The sequence below is a fragment of the Gorilla gorilla genome, chromosome 5, assembly GCF_029281585.2.
Source record: "Gorilla gorilla gorilla isolate KB3781 chromosome 5, NHGRI_mGorGor1-v2.1_pri, whole genome shotgun sequence".
Classification (NCBI taxonomy): domain Eukaryota; kingdom Metazoa; phylum Chordata; class Mammalia; order Primates; family Hominidae; genus Gorilla; species Gorilla gorilla.
In genome coordinates, this window is record NC_073229.2 from 186,294,007 (window position 1) to 186,316,031 (window position 22,025).

The 22,025-nt window shown below is 41.2% G+C and overlaps 1 protein-coding gene across 4 annotated transcripts in view; it reads right to left on the bottom strand.

Moving 5' to 3' along the window:
* Positions 1 to 22,025, bottom strand: part of PRKN (parkin RBR E3 ubiquitin protein ligase) — a 1,379,176-nt gene that overhangs the window by 608,728 nt on the left and 748,423 nt on the right. For all 4 annotated transcript variants that reach the window (XM_055391408.2, XM_019029889.4, XM_055391406.2 and 1 more), the window contains exon 6: positions 19,153 to 19,268. In XM_055391408.2, the coding sequence (XP_055247383.1) occupies positions 19,153 to 19,268 (116 nt within the window). The remainder of the gene's footprint in view (positions 1 to 19,152; positions 19,269 to 22,025) is intronic.

Below are 22,025 nucleotides of genomic sequence, written 5' to 3' on the forward strand. Positions count from 1 at the left end.
ATCGAAGCGAAGCACTTAGAGGCATATGGCTTCTGTAAACGTGCTGCAGCCCTGAGCAGTATCTTCTTCATCAGTTCCACTAAAGACTGGAAACTCATTATAATCCTGGCAAGACGGAGGTTTAGCCGAGAATGTTCTAATACCACAGAAGCTCTGTATACCACATCACTGATGCCACCACAGTGAGACAGAATTCGAAGTACAGCCAGATGCTTTTAGTAAGGTTCTCTTTGGCCTGACCTTTTTTCCACTCCATTCGCCTTGCTTTCTGTGGGAATAATTCTCTCAACTTAAATTACCAAATAGCATTAGAAATTCTGCAATATTTCTGAAATCATATTGACACATAATGGAGGATTTTTCAGAATAAAATTAGATGACTCTTGTAATTGTTTTATTAAGGAACTGCAAACTTGTTTCCATTCTTCCTGAAATTAAGGATTCATTTCCACTGTAAGGCAAGAAAAACCAGCTAACATTTATACAGTCAAAGGGTGACACCTATTAAACCTGATCGAGGTTTTTGGAATTTATTTAAAATACAGAACTAAATTACAGTTTGTTGGTTCTGGAAAATGACTTTCAGAATTGCTTTATCTCTGTACAACCAGACTCAGCCTGTCCTTCACAGTGCAGGCCTCCTAATCACTGCCTGTTTACCATGAAGCATGTTTTCCAGTATTGGCTCAGCCAGTTTTTCTTCCTTCCTTTATCAAAATCCAATGGAAAAGAGCCAGCCCCATGGCTCAATGTGAAGGGCCAGGAGTTCACAGGCACAATCTTAAATTTGGAACTAAATGTATTTCTCTTCAGACCATGAAACGATGGAGAGGAACAGGAGAGTTTGGAATGTACATGGTTTAAGCAGTCTCGGAGGAAGTGATCGTCCTGTCTCACAAAATCATTCCTGGGTCAGCCCCACCTCTTCTTCCACCTAGAGCAGGCTTTCCTGACCTCAGCATCATTGAAAGTTGGGCAAGATAACCCTTTGCTGTGGGGCTGACTCGTGCTTTGTAAGATGCTCAACAGCAGCCCTGGCATCAACACACCGGATGCCAGGAGCACCACCCTTCATTGGTGACAAATAAAATGTCTCCAGACATTGCCAAAGGTCCCCATTGGGAAAAAAACCACCCCGGATGAAAGCCACTAACTTACAGCTATTTAAGGGTATTATTATATCTAGATTTTTGCCTCATGCCATATTATCAAAAAAGAAACAGTTACAGAGAATATTTACTAAATTTTACATTATCATAATTATATTCATAAAAATTACATAATTGGCCTTAAAAACATTATTGTTTTCATAGGAAAAAAAATTTCAATTCAACTCGCTAAAGAAGGGTTTGTATTAAAATTTCCTTGGAGGCCGGACGCAGTGGCTCACGCCTGTGATCCCTGCACTTTGGGAGACTGAGGTGGGCGGATCACCTGAGGTCAGGAGTTTGAGACCAGCCTGATGAATATGGTGAAACCCTGTCTCTACTAAAAATACAAAATTAGCCAGGCATGGTGGCGCATGCCTGTAATCCCAGCTACTTGGGAGGCTGAGGCAGGAGAATCGCTTGAACTGGAGAGGTGGAGGTTGCAGTGAGCCAAGATCACACCATTGCACTCCAGCCTGGGCAAAAAGAGCTAAACTCTATCTCAAAAAATAAAAATAAATAAATAAAATTTCCTTGGACAGATGATATCTGGGATTTGAAAGCATGCGTGCCAGTCACAGTAAAGATTATATACTCTTTCGTTATGCTTCATAGAACCATGGCTGTGGTAAGTTTGGAGAACAAAGTACAGATAAGTCAAGACCTGTTGGTTCAAGTAAAGACTTACCTACAACATCCCCCTTTCAGTTAGCAAGTCAGGGCCAAAATCTTGGCTAATATTTACTGTCCATATGTGATCAGCACTGTTGAAGTTTTATCTCCTGTAATTTTCACAACCTTTTGAAGAAGTTGAGAGAGACTGGGGAACTTGCCCAGGAAACAAGACAACTAGAGGTAGAACTGGGTTTTGAACCCAACATTCTTTCTCCAGGGCCTGTGCTCTTGATTCCAGCCTGTTCCATGGAAAACGTTCACCAAAGGCTAACTCAGCGGGTGTCCTTGAGCACCACTGAGCCATTCAAGGGCAAATCAATCTATGTTCAGAAACAAATGGAAATGAAGACTGGAAAACAAGAAAATCAGACATGGTGAGAAACTGGGGGAGGAGAGAAAAGTCTGTGCCTTCTGCCAGTCTCAGTGCAAAATCAGTATGGCATAAAATAGCACAAATGGACAAGAAGCAAGTGAGAGAGTACAGTGCTCTCTCAGGAAAGCATTCCACTGTATTTATGGAAAAATAAACTCTCTCAATTAAGCCAAATTTTCAAGATAAATAAAAGGATAGTTCCATCCATCTATAATTTAGTAAGGGATACAACAATAAATGTTCTGAAATTTATTTTTTAATTTCCTGAATTAAAATCTCTCTCCATATGGACTAGGAGTTGCAAAAACATATACATATATATGCAATTATATATATAATTCCAGAAAACCAGATTAGAGTTGAACAGTGACACCTATGTAAAAACCAATGTGTGTGATGGAGTCATCTTATTTCGTGCATTTTAGCATTTTCCTAGGATACTGTTCTATATAAATTCTGTAATAGAGTTACATATAATATAATTACTGTAGCTATTAGTGATTTGAAAGGCCACTTTCTTGGAAAATTTCAACTTAGTTTTGTCACCGGCATTCCTGGTCATTTTCTCTGTGCATCCTGTACACGTGTGCAGGTGTACTGGACTCTGTGGTCATGGGAACCTCCGAGTCTTCAGACACCTGCTGGAAGACCAGCCATCATCACTCAAGTCTGCAGCTAGCTGCCCAATACAGAATGGAGTGAGATGGCACCTTCCTTACTGTCATACGTGTGAAGTCTTGCAGTAGGAGAGGATCTGAGAGGGAGCAGCAATTCCAGGGGAAACTGTTCATTGATAATAACATCTGAATAACATTTGACAGTTTCCTAAGCACTTTCACGTGAATGTTGTTTCTGAACTATCACCACAACCTTGATACTCCTTTTAAGTAGGTACCATCAACATCATATGACAGAGAGGTAGCTGAGGGTAAGGGTAAATGACTAGTTCAAGTTTATATGGCAAGCAATCAACTGCAGATGCAAATCCATGTCTGTTTCTGTTTTTTTGTTGTTCTTGTTGTTGTTGTTTTTTTTTTTTTTGAGCCAGAGTCTCACTCTGTCATCAGGCTGAAGTGCAGTGGCATAATGTTGGCTAACTGCAACCTCCACTTCCTGGGTTCAAGCGATCCTCCTGCCTCAGCCTCCCAAGTAGCTGGGATTACAAGTGCACGCCACCACGCTCAGCTAATTTCTGTATTTTTAGTAGAGACGAGGTTTCACCATGTTGGCCAAGATGGTCTCAATCTCCTGACCTTGTGATCCACCCGCCTCGGACTCCCAAAGTGCTGGGATTACAGGCGTGAGTCACCGCGCCCAGCCCATGTCTTCTCTTGATTTTGTTTGCTTTGTGTTCCACCATGCCATGTTTCTGACAGTATCGCTAGACACCACTCCAGACCACCAGCAAAGAAGGCAGAGGGCTTGCGCTCAGGGGGAAGGTCCTGAGGAGTCTCCTGAAGTCCTCCCGTGCAGGTCAAGGCTTTCATTAACTACGCGGATCAATTTAACCATCTCTCTTGTAGAGGAGTACTTTAAAACCTAGTCAATGAGTGCTAATCACAGAAATCATTTGAGATTAATCTTAGAAATAATCATTAAATAAATGTAATACCCTTTAAAAAGGGGCATAAAAACAGATTCAAGTTAAGAAAGTCTAGTTGACAACAAAATGCAATTCCACATCCCAGAAGCTTACTGAATTGCATTAAGCTTAGGATGCTAATATTGGATGTCATGTCTCTGTATGGTTAAAATGCACAAAGAGATAAAGACGCTTGCATTTATTTTAAAAACTGTTATAATACTTGGGTAATTTATCAGTGACATTGTTGTTTATTTGTACTGTGGTTAAATTTTTAGCGCAATAATTGTATTTCTTAAAAGACACGCTAAATTGTTCCTCTCTTCTTATGCCTGGAAAACCATATGAAGATTCAGTAGGAAACTAAATTTTGAAGTTTATTCCCTAACTTTTCTTTAAGATACATTTTGACTATTTGAATGTTTTATGTTGTTGCTATTTTTAAGGGAATCATTTATATAGATATAATGAGAGAAATTTAAAGTAATTTCTACATCAAATCAATATTATGGTATTTGTAAAAAATAATAATAATAATTAAAAGTCTGTTTTTTTCTTTGCAGTTGTTTTCATTGTAATATGATACCTGAATTTTATGTAAGAATGTGAGAGTGGGCCGGGTGCAGTGGCTCACACCTGTAATCTCAGCAATTTGGGAGGCCAAGACAGGTGGATCACCTGAGGTCAGGAGTCTCAGACCAGCCTGGCCAACATGGCAAAACCCCATCTCTACTAAAAATACAAAAAATTAGCTGTGTGTGGTGGTGGGTATCTGTAATCCCAGCTACTTGGGAGGCTGAGGCAGGAGAATTGCTTGCACCCAGGAGGTGGAGGTTGCAGTGAGCTGAGATCATGTCATTGACCTCTGAACTGGGCAACAAGAGTGAAACTCCGTCTCAAAAAAAAAAAAAAGAGAGAGAAAAAAGAAAAGAATGTGAGAGTGGTTAGTTAATAACATAGTTAACATAGTTGAATCTGTTTTTTGCTTTCAAAACATGTATTATTCCACTAAGTGGTATAAGTTCCCTTTGCATTACAGCAGTCACTGGAATAAGTTAAATATTGTTATTTTTGTTATTTCTTGTTCAAAAAATACACACTGTACACTTTCTCTTCTAATACCGTCCCAAACAACTTTTCTCAGGATTCACTGGTTATTCTCCTGCCTCTTGCCCAAGGGCTGTAGAAGATACAGAGAGAAGTACCACCCAGATCCTGTTTCAAATAAGTATTTGCTGCTCAGATGTGAGGCGTGTGGCCAGGGATGGCCTCTGCTGTCAGCATCGGCACCTGTCCCTGGCAGCCGCACCGAGAGGCTGAGCGAGCTGGGGATCTAGCGGTTTTCCCTTTGCAGGCCTTGGCTCCGACGGATAAGTTAAACTCACACCAACTTCTGCCTCAATTTCTGCCTCTGGAGAAGTCCGCCCATAACCGGTCTCCTGCCACAGCCTCTGCAGCAGTCACATATAAGAGGTTAAACTCTACTAACATTTCCAAAGCAATCCTTTTAGAGAAGTCTTATCTTTCCCAAATACTTTTCTGTCACCAGTGCCCAATTTCTTCCAAAACTACTTCTTATACAATTACGTGTCCACACTATTCCTCCCATTAATATTAAAATATATTTGCTTGTAGCAACATGGTCCCTCCTAACTCAAAATATTTCCTCTGAGGTGACACTTAGGGTTAGATACTCCCATATGAATAAATGCCTCGTTTCTAAAAATAACTATTTATGACATATATTTCCCAAGAACAGGATTATTAATAATCATAAGTGATTTAGATTTGTGTACAGATCTAAAATTTTCAAAGTATGTTCACAGAAATTAACTTATTTGATCCTACCACCACCTCCGGAATTAACCAAATTTAGGAAATTAAAGTCACAGTGATTGATTTCCCCCAAGTCAGACAACGAAATCGGTGGTGGGTTCAGGAGGAAACACTGTTCTCATGACCTCCGTCCTGGAGTCATCTGCTTTCTGTGTTACAACCTGCACACCTACAGACCTTCTGCAAAGTAGAATGCGCTCCCTGGGGGATTGGGGTATATGATCCTAAACTGCAGGGCTTCAGAATCTGTAACTTGGATGTTGCCATTTGAAGCTGAAATGGAAAGGGAGGGCTGTGCTAACTTGGCTCCCCACTTTGGTGCCACCACATTGGAAAAAAAACATGGTTCCAAGTGCTTACTGCATGGACTCACTTCATCCTTACAATAACTGCAAGAACAAGAAGATGCTCTTATTATCTAGAAGGACAGAGGCAAAAGATGGCACAGCCAGGTTCTGTACACACAGTCTGGCTTCAAAGGCAGGGCTCTGAACCACTGTGCTTCATGTGTATCTTGGGAATTAGAAAGACGGTTGGAGGCAAACACAAAAGACATCCAAATCTTAGTGAGTAAAGAATGAAAATGAAAGGGAAGGCAGAAGCAGAAACTTCTTTAGCTGTTGGGGATAAATCACGCGATAGGAATTTAAGAATTCAGGGGATGATTTAAGATCACCTACATAGTCACACATGTCTATAAATAACTCTTGGATTAATGGTCTATGTATACTTCCATATTTATAAGAATAATGCAAATCAGAAGAGCCTTCACCAGAAGAGGCCATTTGAAAGAGATGGGTTTTAAGCAAATTGGGAAGGTGATGTGGAGTGACGATTAGTTACTATTAGCAAAAGGGTCAGTGCTGCAATGATGTAGGACTGCAGCTTGCTGGGGACAGAAAGTCAATCCGTCTTGCTTTGTTAGAACAAGAAATGAAAGTCAGTCTGTGTATTTAAGAACAGCAATACCAACTCCTCACCTACATGGTAGACAGCTTGCTTTTCCAATTGCAGTTTAGGAACAAAGGGAAGGAGAATTCACTTTGTCACAGAATTTTCACTAATGAATATAGACACCAATGCAGGAATATGTGTTATATTTGTGCGTAACCCTAATCACTATTACCTATGCTACCTCTCCTAAACCCCAGTGGCTATGGCACTGTACAATGGGTATAAATAACATTCAAAATGTTAAGATCAACATACATGCAAAATATTGAACAAATGGTAAGAACAACTTGTTAGCAATAGTTGGACCTTCTCCAGCCTTGTGGAATATATACTGATGTCACATTATCCTGACGTACACATGTGTCTGGACTGAGTGCACAAGAAAACAGTCCTGTGCAGTCTGGAACACCACAAAGTCACTTTTGTTCCGGCTCAGAGAAGGAATCTAATGTGGAAACCTGCAATGATAGCAACAGGTGTTCAAGTTTGACTTTGTGGTCATGGTCTGGTCATTTCCAGGGTAATATGCAAGGAGGAGGTACTTCAGCAGAAACGGAAGCTATGTGGGATGGCTTGGGGTTAGGCAGGTAATGTACGTATCTAGCCGGTTGGGTGTAAAAGAAAAGGGAGTGGGAAAACTGGTGCATGCTCTGCTCAAACACATAGCAAATGATTCTATGTATTTCTTCAAAGTTCTGTCTTGGCCAAGTATTGTAAAAGAATCATGGGGAAAACTTAGCCTAAAGAAATAAAGTTTGGGTCCCTGTTCTACCACGATACAGTGAAAATGAACAAGAGGTATTCACACCTTCTGCCTTGCTTGAACTAGCCCGGTTCCATCACACCTTCACCTGCTAGAGAGTGTCCCTGTCGACGGCTTTCCCTGCCATCGACAGAAATGCATCAGGCTTGATCAGAAACGCGAGGTTTTATCTCAGCTTGAAGCACCCGGAATAGTTTCTTGAGCCACGGATGAACTCAGTAAATATCTGTTGAATGAACAGACTAATCTACTTTTACCTTATCTTTGATGGTAGAAGAGGTATTAAAGATCTCAAATGCCTGCATGAGACTGCGTTGCCTGTGATACTGATATAATAGAATGCTGGTATATCTGTGTAGCCCAGTGCCTCTCAGTGTTGTGAAAATCCACATCTAGATCTAGAAACTCTTGAAATTCCACTTCCAGTGCACAGAAGATACAGCACATGAGGTCATGTTTCCTGTGACGCAGAATGTGTCAAATTAACAAGGAACAGAATGAACACACCATGACCCTTGCTTTGATAAATAAATTTGCACTCCGGGTTTCTGAAACTATTGCTTATTTTGTCACAAATAGCTCTACAGGCTTTGAAAGCTACAAAGGACAACTTTGCAAATACTTAATTCTAAATGTCATGAGAAAATATAGCTACATAAAGGATGTTTATAGAAGGCAAGGTAGATCATATTATTGCTAATCACTAAAAAGTGTCCCAGCAGTTTAAAATTTCTATCTGAAGATATGAACTGGCACAAACATTATTTGCAATGAAAAGTAACTTCTTCCCCTCACCTAGTTTGTAACAAATTGCTAATTATAAGGATAAAATTGCCATTAGAAATAAATGCACAAGTAATGCAATAGTTTTCTTTAAAAAAAAAAAGTTATTTAAACACTGTGGGTATTTCTTTCAGATGAAAATGGACCTTAAAAACAAAGCTTAACTGTTAACGAAGTTCTAGCAAGGGTCTCTTAGATGCTTCAGGAATGCAGCACCTTTTTTTTTTTTTTTTTTTTTTTTTGAGACGGAGTCTCGCTCTGTCATCCAGGCTGGCAGTGGCACAATCTCGGCTCACTGCAACCTCCACCTCCCAGGTTCAAGTGATTCTCCTAACTCAGCCTCCTGAGTAGCTGGGATTACAGGTGCACACCACCAATGCCTGGCTAATTTTTGTATTTTTAGTAGAGACGGGGGTTTGCCATGTTTGTCAGGCTGGTCTTGAACTCCTGACCTCGTGATCCACCTGCTTCAGCCTCCCAAAGTGCTGGGATTACAGGCATGAGCCACCTCACTCGGCCGCTCCATCTTTCTTAATATCCACCAACAGGCCAGGCATGGTGGCTCACACCTGTAATCCCAGCAATTTGGGAGGCCGAGGCCGGTGGATCACCTGAGGTCAGGAGTTCGAGACAAGCCTGGCCAACATGGCGAAACCCCGTCTCTACTAAAAATATAAACTTAATGGGCATGGTGGCATATGCCTTTAATCCCAGCTACTCAGGAGGCTGAGGCAGGAGAATCGCTTGAAGCTGGGAGGCGGAAGTTGCAGTGAGCCGAGATTGAGCCATTGCACCCCAGCCTGGGTGACAAGAGCGAAATTCCAAACTCTGTCTCAAAACAAAAACAAACAAACAAACAAAAAACACCCACCAACAGAAAATGAAGTGCTTAAAATCCAGACAGTTACAACACGCAAGGTTGACCCTAACGGATACAGAATTGGTCGAGGATTTGCAATATTGCTCTGCTCTTCCCAGCGGGGGTTGCTGCGCACCTGCAGTGACAGTTAAATGAAAAGATAAGGCATAAGAATTTCATGCACAAGCACCTGTGACATCTCTAGGAAGCTCTGCTGACGCAGCTGCTCACATCTGAAGCCCACAGGTTCACCACGAGAGAAATGAAGGTCACTGACTGACATTAAAACTGACACGGTTCACATTTCAAAGTATCAGTGGGGATAAAATATTTCTTCTATGTTTTCGTAAGTAACTGACCCCAAATAATATGGCAGCATAATCTATATCCTGTGACTTGGACTTCAAAATTGGACATTTCCCCTTATTTCTAATACCTCCTTAAAAATCTCCATTGATTTCTGACTAATTCATTGTTTTATCTGAGTTAAATAATTAACTCAATTAGTCTATTAAATTCAGAAGGGATTTTTAAAAGGAGATTGTTTCATGTGAAAATAGTTTGCTTTCTGTTTGTTGCACTGCATGAAACAGATTTTCCTTTAAGTCAGCATTTATTTAAACCTCTTTGATGCAAAGTCTTGTGCTGGCCACTGTGGGGAGGACCAGTCACACTGGCATGTCAGTCAATTTGGGTCTTGCCCTGCAAGCAGCCTGCAATTTTGCAGAGCAGCAGACTTGGAGGCAGCTCTGTATTTTTCCACTCTTACTGATTTTTAAAGACAGACACACAGGACAACAGCGAGTTCAACTTTTTCTTTTCTCTGAATCTCGCTTTACTGCTACATTCTCCTTTTCACATGCAAATCCACCTTCCGGCCTCACCAGATAGCCTTGCTTTTTGCTGTACAGAGAAAGCCAGGACCATGCAGGTTGGAGGGTAAGGTGCAATGAAAGAATAGCAATGCAAGCCATGTAGACTTTGGTTTGTAGATTGGTTTAACCACTTCCTTGTGGTGTGATCAGATGTAATTTTTTTAATGTGATAGATTCAATTTCTTCATTTATAAGATGGAAGCCCTAATTATTTTAAATCAATGTAGCTAAAAAATTACAGGTCATTAAGCACTGCATCTGAATCTCAAAGGGAGCATGGTGATCACCTGTTATTGGAGGCTTTATGCAAAGATTCTTTCTGGAAGGGTTTACAGCAGCTCTCCCTCAAGACTGGATTAGATGAGGGTGTGTCACACTTTTCAGAAAAGAATCACTCCTGGCATAAGGAGATAGAATTTACTCCTATGGGGCCTGGGGCACAGTGTGAAGTAGTCTGCTTCAAGCTAGAAGATATATCTTTGAAGTTTTCTCTTTCATCTTAAAAAGTTGTAAGATTTTCCATTCGACTCTAGAACATACCCTTGTTTATTATAATATAAACATATTTGGGTCTAATGGGAGAAATATATAGCTCTCTGTGCACAAACACTGGTGCTACAACACATAAAAATCTTCCAACAATTTCCATGACAGAAAGAAAACCACTTACTGTGAAAGGCTATGTTAAAGATTCCAGTTTAACTTTTTGTACGTATACCTGAGTTTCTCACCGTGCTCCTCAGAGTCTGATGACTGGATAAACTATCAGATCCCATCTGATCCCTAAATTTTAAGAAAATCTTAAGTTGATGGAAAGTAGCTATTGGTAATGTCAAAAATCAGACTGACAAAGAACTTACACAGTAATTCTAAGTCACAACAGAATGCCAACTATAGCCAGAATTAATATGTGAATTGACAAAAGAAGCTTAAGACATAACAAATGCATTCAAAGGGAATTGTAACTAAGATCTCCATTCCCTATCTCTCTTTGTTAAATGAATGAATGAATGCATACCAAAATCCAGTCAAATTATCTTTAAGTCATTCTCCCCCAGGAACACCTGGAGAAAGTACAAATGGACTTTGAGATAAATCTTTGCTAATCCCCAGGCCCAAGTAAATCTTTTAAGTCTACAATCCATTGTGGCATTGCTTCAATAAGCCGAATGAATTTTATTTTAGGACAAATTTGAAGGCAATTATGAAACCATTTATATCAAACAACAATGACATAAAAAACATAAGTCTTTATTGGAAGGGTTGAGGGAAATAACATGGTAGAACAGATTTTTAGATTTAATGCCCAACAGGGACCTGGGTTTTCAAACATGTGTCTCGAAGGTTAATTTCCAACTAAGCAAATCTGGCTATTTTTCGGTCTGCTTCAGCTTTGGAAACTAAGGAATAATGATTAAAGGTGAGATAAAATACAGAGATTCACTAGGTGCCTTCTATCGATGAAAAGAGTCAAACTCTTTAAAATATTTAAAGAGATTTATTTTGAGCCAAATATGAGTGACAATGGTCCATGACACAGCCCTCAGGAGGTCCTGAGAACATACCCAAGGTGGCTGGGGCACAGCTTGGTTTTATACATGTTAAGGAGGCATGAGACATCAATCAAACACATTTAAGAAATACATTAGTTTGGTCCAGAAAGGTGGGACAACTCAAAGCTGGGGGCTTCCAGGCTATAGGTAAATTTAAACACTTCCTGGTTGACATTTGGTTGAGTTTGTCTAAAGACCTGGGATGGATAGAAAGGGAATGTTCAGGTTAAGACAAAAGACTGTGGAGACCAAGGTTCTTCTGAGGTCTTATAATGGCTACCCTTAGAGACAATAGATGACAAATGTCTCCTATTCAGATCTTTAAAAAGTGCTAGATTTTTAGTTAATCTCTTTAGGATTGGGAGGGCCTGGAAGAAAAATATCTAGCTATGTTATCTAGATAGAAAAATATCTAGCTAGCTATAAACAGATGCAAATTTCCCCCCACAAAGGACAGCTTTGTAGGGCCATTTCAAGATACAGCAAAGAAACATGTTTTGGGGTAAAATATTTTGTTTTTCTTCCTTGTCTCATAATGTTATCCCAAAGTCAGTTTGGAAAGTAGTCACAATAAATAGGGTTAAATAAAACCTATCTGATGAGAATATACAAATTGTAGGGCATGACTCCCCAGACTCCTTAGATAGAAATTTGGGTATGATAAAAAAAATCAGAGTTTAGTCCTCAATATCATGATAAGGATTTTTCTATTTTGTATGTTTTCAAATTTTACCCTTTAAAAAATTTAGAAAACTGGCACTGTAAAGGGAGATTGAAGGAGCAGAAATATCAATTTCATTTGGGAGACACTGACAAAGGGTGAGCCCCAAGACACACATGCTGGCTAGGGAAAGAATTCCAGTATCCCTTTGGCTTACCTGTGCCATTTTTATATGACTTAGGCACCCAAAAAAGTCCTGAACCTTCTGTTGTAACTTCTATTGGAAAGACTAAACAAGGCAGCTATTTTGCCTTCAAGTGCTAGACTTACTGTGCTTAATCCAGTTCTTGCTTTTTGTTCAGCTTGTTATGCTTATATTCATAAACCTCAAACTATCAACTGACAACTCTGAAGGGCGAAGATCAAGTCACTACTGTTGGTAAGGAGAGGAGAAGACAAGGCTTGATGCCAGAAGGGAACCTGCGGCTTCACAAAAAACCTCAGGACATTCTGGTTCCCAGATAGTTCACTTTTTCCCTTAAGAAAGAGTAAAATATTTTGTTTGTTTGTTTGTTTTGAGACGGAGTCTCACTTTGTTGCCCAGGCTGGAGTGCAGTGGCATGATCTTGGCTCACCACAACCTCTGCCTCCTGGATTCAAGCGATTCTCCTGCCTCAGCCTCCCAAGTAGGTGGGACTACAGGTGCATGCCACCACTCCCAGCTAATTTTTGTATTTTTAGTAGAGATGGGGTTTCACTATGTTGGCCAGGCTGGTCTCGAACTCCTGACCTCGTGATCTGCCCACCTCAGCCTCCCAAGGTGCTGGGATTACAGGCGTGAGCCACCGCGCCCGGCCTAAGAAAGAGTAAAATATTTTATGTCAAATGTAAACTCAAAGGACATAAATCATGTACCTGAATTAAACTGTAAACCTAAAATCTGGCCATGAGTCACACATGTCTCTTACACATCGGCCTACATGTTACAATATATATGTGATTTGGTAGGCAGCATCATTGCAGACTTCATCTTTGATTTCTGCATTTGTCAACAGACAGGACTAAATACAAGTAGTTTTGCAACTGTCTCAATCAATTTATAAGCTATGAAGAAGTCTTATTCCTCCCTCCTGCAGTCCTTAGAACCAGTCAGAGCCTTAGAGATGACCTACTTAAAATCCTGGATTTTACACAGAAACCAAAGGCCAAAGAAATTGTGGTATTCTCTTAAGGTCAAAAAGTTAGCTTTGTGGCATTAGAGCATTTGAATTATTATTAAAAACGTAAATGAAAGAGTTATCAGTCACTTATTGTATAGAAGTATATTTGTAAGGCACAAAAACATAAAATTCTTACTTTCATTAGTACTGACAACCGAAATGAGTGACTGAGGCAGAAGGCTCCGTCATCAAGGTCTATTATTCCGGCTTGAGAGCATGCCTGGGAAAAACCCAAGTCACAGCTATATCTGCGGCTGTTTTTTCCCTAAGAGGTTCTCAGGAGATTTAGCATTTATGCATTTTCCTTAAAAGGGGGAGGCAATGAGACATACTTGTGATGATTATATACTTGTGAGCCTTTAGATAGTGCCCAGTAAACCTACATTTTACATAAGATAAGGTGAACATTTAAAGAAAACCAGAATAGAGGAAACAGCTGTCTCAGGGAGGGTGAAGGACTGATTTATCTTATCTTGCCTTTATTCTGTACCTGGGAAGATATAAGCCACTGATGGACATTATCAGTGTGGGGCCTTTTTTCTCTTTTGAGACACAGTTTCACTCTGTCACCCAGGCTGGAGTGCAGTGGTGTGATCACGCCTCAGTGCAACTTCCGCCTGCCGGGTTCAAACGATTATCCTGCCTCAGCCTCCCGAGTAGCTGGGATTACAGGCGCGCGCCACCATTCCTGGCTAATTTTTTTTTTTTTTGTATTATCAGAAGAGATGGGATTTCCCCATGTTGGCCATGGCTGCTCTCAAACTCCTGGCCTCAAGTGATCTGCGCACCTCAGCCTCCCAAAGTGCTGGGATTACGACCACGCCCAGCCTCAGTGTAGAGTCTTTTTGAAGGCCTGGTTTCTGTTTAGCCCTTAGGGAAGGAAGCCTAGAGGTGGTTAGTGAGGGTGGGGACATAACAGGCCTGTCTGACCTCCCACCCCATCATGGCTGGAACTCAGCTTCCAAGGTGTCTCCACGGTCCCCTTGACAAGGAGGGATTCTGTTCAGTCAGTTGGAGGCTTACAATTTTATTTTTATTTCCCAGTATAAGGAGTACACAGAAACTATATTTACAGATAAATTAATACTATCCTCTGATTTTCATCTATTATGTGGTTAATTATATCTAATTTGATTAATGATGTATGATTAATACATATATATACACATAAGTAAAACAATTATAAGAATAAAAAATAGATTTAAAACACCCTTTTATTTTTAAGTCCGTAATTATGAATTTGATTTATCTCCAGGAAAATATAATATTTTAAAATAAAGACCAAAGCAACATATTTAAACATAAATTCAAAAGACAGTAAACTGTATATTTATAAAGGACACTGTGATATTATGAATAGTGAATGAGAAAGCAATTGCTGAATCCAGATCTGTTTTGTAGACTTTTTGTATAGCTTTCGTACGGAGAAAGTTTCGCATTGTTCTCTCACAATAAAAAATGCAAATAAGCGAGTGAGAAATTCTTGAATTCATAAATAACAAAACAATAATAATAAAAAATCTCCTGTATCAAATAGGCAAAGACAAAAATTATGAGCATATGCAATGCTGAAAGAGAGGCAGGAGGGAGCCCTCTCAAACATGGGAAGCCAGATCAGAACTAGAGCAGTGTTTCTGGAAAGGAAGGTGACAATATGGATCAAGAACCTCAAAAATGTCCATTACCATGGACTTGCAATCACTGTTATGACCGTATTCTTAGAGCCAAGGCATGCAGTCAATGATGTCTGTAAAATAATATGGTTTTCAGTCTTATTTGTTTTTTTGTGTGTTTTTAACTGTAAGTAAATGCTCAAAAGTGGGGAAATGGTTAAATAGAACTGAGACAGCCAAGGTACCCAAGGGGGTACCTGGAGAAAGTGACCAGCCTGCGCACTGGGAGAAAGGGATGGAGCCTTGGGAAGTTCATGCTGTTTGCGGCGGGGAGGAGCCTGGCCTCTCCTGATCCGGGTAGTACCTGGGATTTCAGTTGGTGAGGTGGGAAAACCTGCCTGGTTTCTGTTTAGCCCTTAGGAAAGGAAGCCTAGAGGTGGTTAGTGAGGGCGTTGGCATAACAGGCCTGTCTGACCTCCCACCCCATCATGGCTGGAACTCAGCTTCCAAGGTGTCTCCACGGTCCCCCTGACCAGGAGGGAGTCTGTTCAGTCAGTTGGAGGCTTAATATTTTACTTTTATTTCCCAGTATGATAAGGAGTTCACAGAAACTATATTTACAGATAAACTAATACTATACTCTGATTTTCATCTATTATTTTAATCCATATTCATTTTGCCTTATAGATTTTCATCTATATTCATCTTGCTTTGCTGAGAGTCCCTGTTACCCTTTTTCTTTTCCTTTTTGCCCAATAAATTCCATTTTTCTCACCCTTCAAAGAGTCTGTGGACCTAATTTTTCATGGTTGTGTGACAAGGACCCTGTTTTTAGCTGAACTAAGGAGAAAGTCCTACAACAGCATATCCCCACATAACGGAATTTTAGGTACCTATTTTTAAAAAACTGTGTTCATGGCAGAGAAAATTTATTATTATTTTCATTTTTTATTTTTTTGAGACAGGGTCTCACTTTGTCACCCAGGCTGGAGTGCAGTGGCACAAACAGCTCAATGCAGCCTTGACCTCCCAGGCTCAAGCCGTTCTCCTGCCTCAGCCTCCCACGTAGCTGGGACTACAGGTGCATGCCATCACGCCTGGCTAATTTTTATATTTTTTGTAGGGACAGGGTCTTGCCATGTTGCCCAGGCTGGTCTTGAACTCCTGAGCTCAAGCAATCTGCCTGCCTGGCCTCCCAAAGTTCTGGGATTACAGGCATGAGCTGCCACGTGCATGCCTGGCACAGAGAAAATTTATCATAATGTCCTGCTAAACGGAAAAAGCACGATACGAAACTATATATAGTTTCGTGTATATATATATATATATATATATACACGATACATATATATATATACGATACATATATATACATATATATACACACACACACACAATATAATTATACAGCACACACACTGCAAATAGGCATAATCAAGATATTGCAAAAAAATTAAACAGAAATTTTACTAAGCATGAGGGTAAAAATAACTTCTAACACTTTTTTTTTTTTTTCTTGAGACGGAGTTTCACTGTTGTCACCCCGGCTGGAGCGCAGTGGTGCAATCTTGGCTCACTGCAACCTCCACCTCCCGGATTCGAGTGATTCTTTTGCCTCAGCCTCCCGAGTAGCTGGGACGACAGGCATGCGCCACTACGCCTGGCTAATTTTTCTATTTTTAGTAGAAACAGGGTTTCACCATGTTGGCCAGGCTGGTCTCGAACTTCTGACCTCAGGTGATCCACCTGCCTCGGCCTCCCAAAGTGCTGGGATTACAGGCGTGAGCCACCGTGCCTGACCACTTCTAATGCTTTTTATAGTTTATCGTGAATGATTTCTAAATTTAAAAAGAAAGCATTATCAGGAAAAACCCCACAATGATCACCAAACTGCACGGAGTGTCCGTGCAGGCGCTCATAATGTCCTTACACATGGATCCCTCGAAGTCAGAAGAAAGAGTTCTTCTCTCTTTCTTACATATGGGGCACTTGGCTGCCTTACACGAGAAGGGACCTTATTCAATCAAGTGGTTGGTTATATACACACACCCTTAAGACGCATCAGGATATAGTCGCTTCTATTTATAAATTCTCCCAAAAGTAATCATATGAACAAAATTAATGTGACAATATTATCTTTCCAGCAATTATCACCCTGTGTATCTGGGAAGTGGCTCATTCTCTTCGAAAGATGTTGCCAGTTATTAATACGAAAGTGACAGCATAACAGCAGGAAACGGGGAGGACAACGCTCTTAGTAAGATAATACCATCATCACCACATATTTTAATGTCATGTTTACCAACCTTAATGGAAAGTTTAAAATACTGGCTGATGAGCTGTTTTCTGACTTACAGAAGAGTATTTTGAATTTTTCCTTTGAAAAACTGAACAGTGACTTAAATTACCTACTGCTATCAGCGCAGTCAAGCCCTCGCTTTTAGCACTTTTCAATCCCTTTCCTGAAACACCAGAATCCCCATCTTAGCTGTTCTTCTTGGATGTTGAAAGCGTTAGCCATACACAGTCATTCACCTTGCCAGGAGAGGCTGAAGCGCTGCATTTTAAAGGCAATATTGTGGTGCTTCCTGCCACAGCAGTGACTAAACATGCAGCAAAGAGAAAATCACGTCTCATTTTTATTCCTTCTTGGAAACAGGTTTGTTCAACAGATGCTGTTAAGGTTTTTGGGCTTCTATTAATCAACATTTTAATTTTAACTTATTAGAGAATAGAAATAGCCTGATAGGAGTGTGAATATTTGCTTATCATGAAATCACAGAGTTTAAAGCAACTTTAAAAGACCATCTAATACAGTTCCAAAAGCCAAAGGGAGACAACACTTAAAATGATGAGGGTATACGACTATTTTTGCTTAAAAGTCTGAAACAATAGATTCTTTGACTTTATTCATTATCTCATTTTGGCATTTCATTAAAAAGTTCTTTCTGGACTGGGTGCGGCGGCTCACGCCTGTAATCCCAGCACTTGGCGGGGCTAAGGCGGGTGGATGACCTGAGGTCAGGAGTTCGAGACCAGCCTGACCAACATGAAGAAACCCCCGTCTCTACTAAAAATACAAAATTAGCCTGGTGTGGTGGCGCATGCCTGTAATCCCAGCTACTCGGGAGGCTGAGGCAGGAGAATCCCTTGAACCCGGGAGGCGGAGGTTGCAGTGAGCCGAGATCCCGCCATTGCACTCCAGCCTGAGCAACAAGAGCGAAACTCCTTCTCAAGAAAAAAAAAAAAAAGTTCTTCCTGATATGAGGGCTAAGTTCTCACTATTGCAATTTGAGCTTCTTAGACAACTTCAAAGAACATGTAACGAAGCTAATTTCTTTTCTCTGTCCATTCGGAAAGTGTAGAGTAAGGAATTGTACTCTGAATTGCCTACTCTGCAGAGCAAACAGACTCAGTTTCTTCCATTTGTCCTTGGCTCCTACACCGCAATTCGTATTGCGTCATTTTCCCTTTTTTTACTAACAGGCCATCTCCACGTTTGCTTGCTTTTCTTGTGTTCACTGGGATTAGAAATAACAAGGTCCCAAACTAGCTACATGTTTTCATTTTGAGTGTATGAATGTGTGCGAAGCCTCAGCATAAATATAGGCAAATATGGAGAACTCAAATGTATGGAAAAGACATTTTAAAAATAAAATGTATGGGCTACATGTTGTGGTGTTCATAAATTGTTTTTCCATTCCTGGCCGGGTGCAGTGGCTCACGCCTGTAATCCCAGCACTTTGGGAGGCTGAGGTGGGCAGATCACCTGAGGTCAGCAGTTCAAGACCAGCCTGGCCAACATGGGGAAACCCTGTCTCTACTATAAATACAAAAAATTAGCTGGGTGTGGTGGCACATGCCTAATGTTAACATTTTTAATGTTAGCACCATATTTTAATTTTATTTTGGAACTTAATGGATGAGTTTACATTTTATACTCAAATATGTGAGCTTATATTTTAATATCAACTAAGATTACATACACTATTTTAGATATGCCATCTCCCATCTTAGGACCCTATTTACCTACTTAAACTAAGTCACTGGCATTTTAAGTTGTTTCCTCACATTAAAATATACCCAAATTGGGCAGACGCATCAAAATAAAGCAGACACTCCCCAGGAAAGAGAGTTCACTGAGGAAGGCTCGTGTGGCAGAACAATATTGGGAAAGTAAGGAGGGGGGAGTGATGCTATTTTTAGATCCTTACCTGACATCTGTGGAGGGAAGTGACACTATTTTTAGACCCTTACCTGACGTCTGTGCACGTAATGCAAGTGATGTTCCGACTATTTGTTGCGATCAGGTGCAAAGCTACTGATGTTTCCTCATCAGAGGTGGGGTGTGCTCCACATTTAAAGAAAAATTCCTGAAAGAAAGATAAATATGATCACACACATGGATCCCGGCTGCTCATTCTTCCTCTAAATGTTTCGACAGTAAACAATCTCTTTGGACAAGAGAAGAAATCTGTTACGAGGTGTGAGATGGAAATAAATCAGCATCAAACCTTTCCCAGGAACGGATGACCTTGTGCCAAAGTGGTCAACAATTCTGTTTTAGAAGGGCCCTGAGTCTCTGCTATTCTTTTGCTCTTTAAGCGAGGGAGCTGGAGAAATACGCTGTGACCTTCTTTAAGCCATGCCCCTCGATGATAATAAGTGAGTCTAGAAGAATCACACGACGTGGAGGTGGGAGGAAGCCTCTCACTAATGAGGAAAGGGAGACGTGAAGCCATGAAATGAGGTGCCCACGGGTCGAACAGTAAGAGGTGAAGCCAAGAAGTAACTCAAGCTCCCCGCAGGGAAATCCAGTGCTTTTTCTCCAGTATCACTACATGGTTAGTCATTTAGCGGAGTCAGGAATTGAGAGAGCCCTACTGTAAATAGCCACACAAGTACACATGGACCCCTGGTAGACACAGAAGTGCAGCAGAGGCCGGGCGCGTTGGCTCGCGCCTGTAATCCCAGCACTTTGGGAGGTTGAGGCGGGCGGATCACCTGAGGTCAGGAGTTCGAGACCAGCCTGGCCAACGTGGCGAAACCCCATCTCTACTAAAAATACAAAAATTAGCCGGGCATGGCGGCACATGACTGTAATCCTAGCTACTCGAGAGGCTGAGGCAGGAAATCGCTTGAGCCCGGCTGAGGCAGGAGAATCACTTGAGGTTGCAATGAGCCGAGATCACCCCACTAAATTCCAGCCGAGAGTGCAGCAGAGCATGGCTCTCCCAGCCCCATCTGGAGCCTGCCCCTTTTCTGCCTGGCATCAACACCCCAGCATTCCTGCGAAGACTCTGCCGCCCACCCTCTGTGCCAGGCAACTGGAATGCTCCAATCCAGTATCTTGCTGCTTCTTAGTTCCTTTCCCCAGCCAGGTCCTGCCACATACTCCCTCATTGCAGCTTTTCACAGAGGTCACGTTCTTTTGATTGATAATATTCTCCCTTCTCAACCACGGTTTTTCTTCACTTTGTTCTGTTCTAACTTCTGTATTTGTTCTCACTCTCCTTCTGTTCACTCACACACCAAGGCGTTTGGCCAGCAATTGCTCTGCTTCTTGTCCCACAGTCTGTATGCCTTCCACGATACTAACATCTGTGAAGCTAAATTTTTTGCTACTGAAAAAAAAAATACATATATTTTACTGGATGACAGAATAACCCCTGCATACCACACTTACTCCTAATTCCACTTGTGTTTAACTACCTGAAATGTGGGAAGGATTTTCCCTTAAAACACTTGATCTGGTATTCACAAACTTTGATGTAAAGTGCCAGATATTACGTATTAAGTACTTTTGGTTTTGTAGGGTATATGGTCTTTGTCACACTTCTCAACTTGGCCTTGTTGCTAAAAACAGCCATAAGCAGTAGGCAAATGAATGGGTGTGGCTGTGTCCTAACAAAACCTTATTTACAAAATATGTGGCAAGTTGGATTTTTCCCTGCAGGCCACGATGAGACATTTGTAGAATGCTTTATTCATATTTGTATTCTAACAGTGACTGACATTAGGATAGGCATGACATGTACTTCTTTTTTTTTTGAGACGGAGTCTCTGCCATCCAGGCTGGAGTGCAGTGGCGAGATCTCAGCTCACTGCAAACTCTGCCTCCTGGGCTCACGGCATTCTCCTGCCTCAGCCTCCCGAGTAGCTGGGACTACAGGTGCCCGCCACCACGCCTGGCTAACTTTTTGTATTAGTAGAGACGGGGTTTCACCATTTTAGTCAGGATGGTCTTGATCTCCTGACCTCGTGATCTGCCTGCCTTGGCCTCCCAAAGTGCTGGGATTACAGGTGTGAGCCTGTAATATGCCCAGCCTGACATATACTTCTTAAATGAAAAACAATAGATTAATCAACGCTATTTAATCAATGTTATTTATCATTTATTTACTAAATGCTATATGTTATCCCCTTATACGTTTGACAACAACTTCTAATTTCTTCTTTTCCTATTTATAATTTACTAACCTCATCCTCCTCTGACATGTGATACCATGAGCAACACCCCTTGGTCTGAAGCTGTAGTGTGCATCAGAATCACTTGGGTGGGAGAGGGCACGGGCTTGTTAAACCAGAGATCGCTGAACCCACCCTGGGATTTTTGTAATTTCTGGGATGGCATCAAGATTCGCATTTCTAACAACTTGCCAGATGATGTTGTTCCTACCGCTCAGGGGCCCACACTTGGGAAACCTGAGCTCCACCAATGTCAGAGGCAAAGTGAGTAAACTCTAGTTACTCTCTCGCAAGACTGCTGCTGTAGCAGGTCGCTTACCGTGTCTGAAAATAATGCTACATCTTACGTAAAATATGTGACTCTCAAAAATCTGGAGTGTGCCATTTTACTTTTTTTTTTTTTGAGACAGAGTCTCACTCTATTGCCTAGGCTGGAATGCATTAGCGCGGTCTTGGCTCACTGCAACCTCCGCCTCCCAGGTTCAAGTGATTCTCCCTCCTTGGCTTCCCGAGTAGCTGGGATTACAGGCACCCGCCATCATGCCAGGCTAATTTTTGTATTTTTGTAGAGATGGGGTTTCACCGTGTTGGCCAGGCTAGTCTTGAACTCCTGACCTCAAGTGATCCACCTGCCTCGGCCTCCCAAAGTGCTGGGATTACAG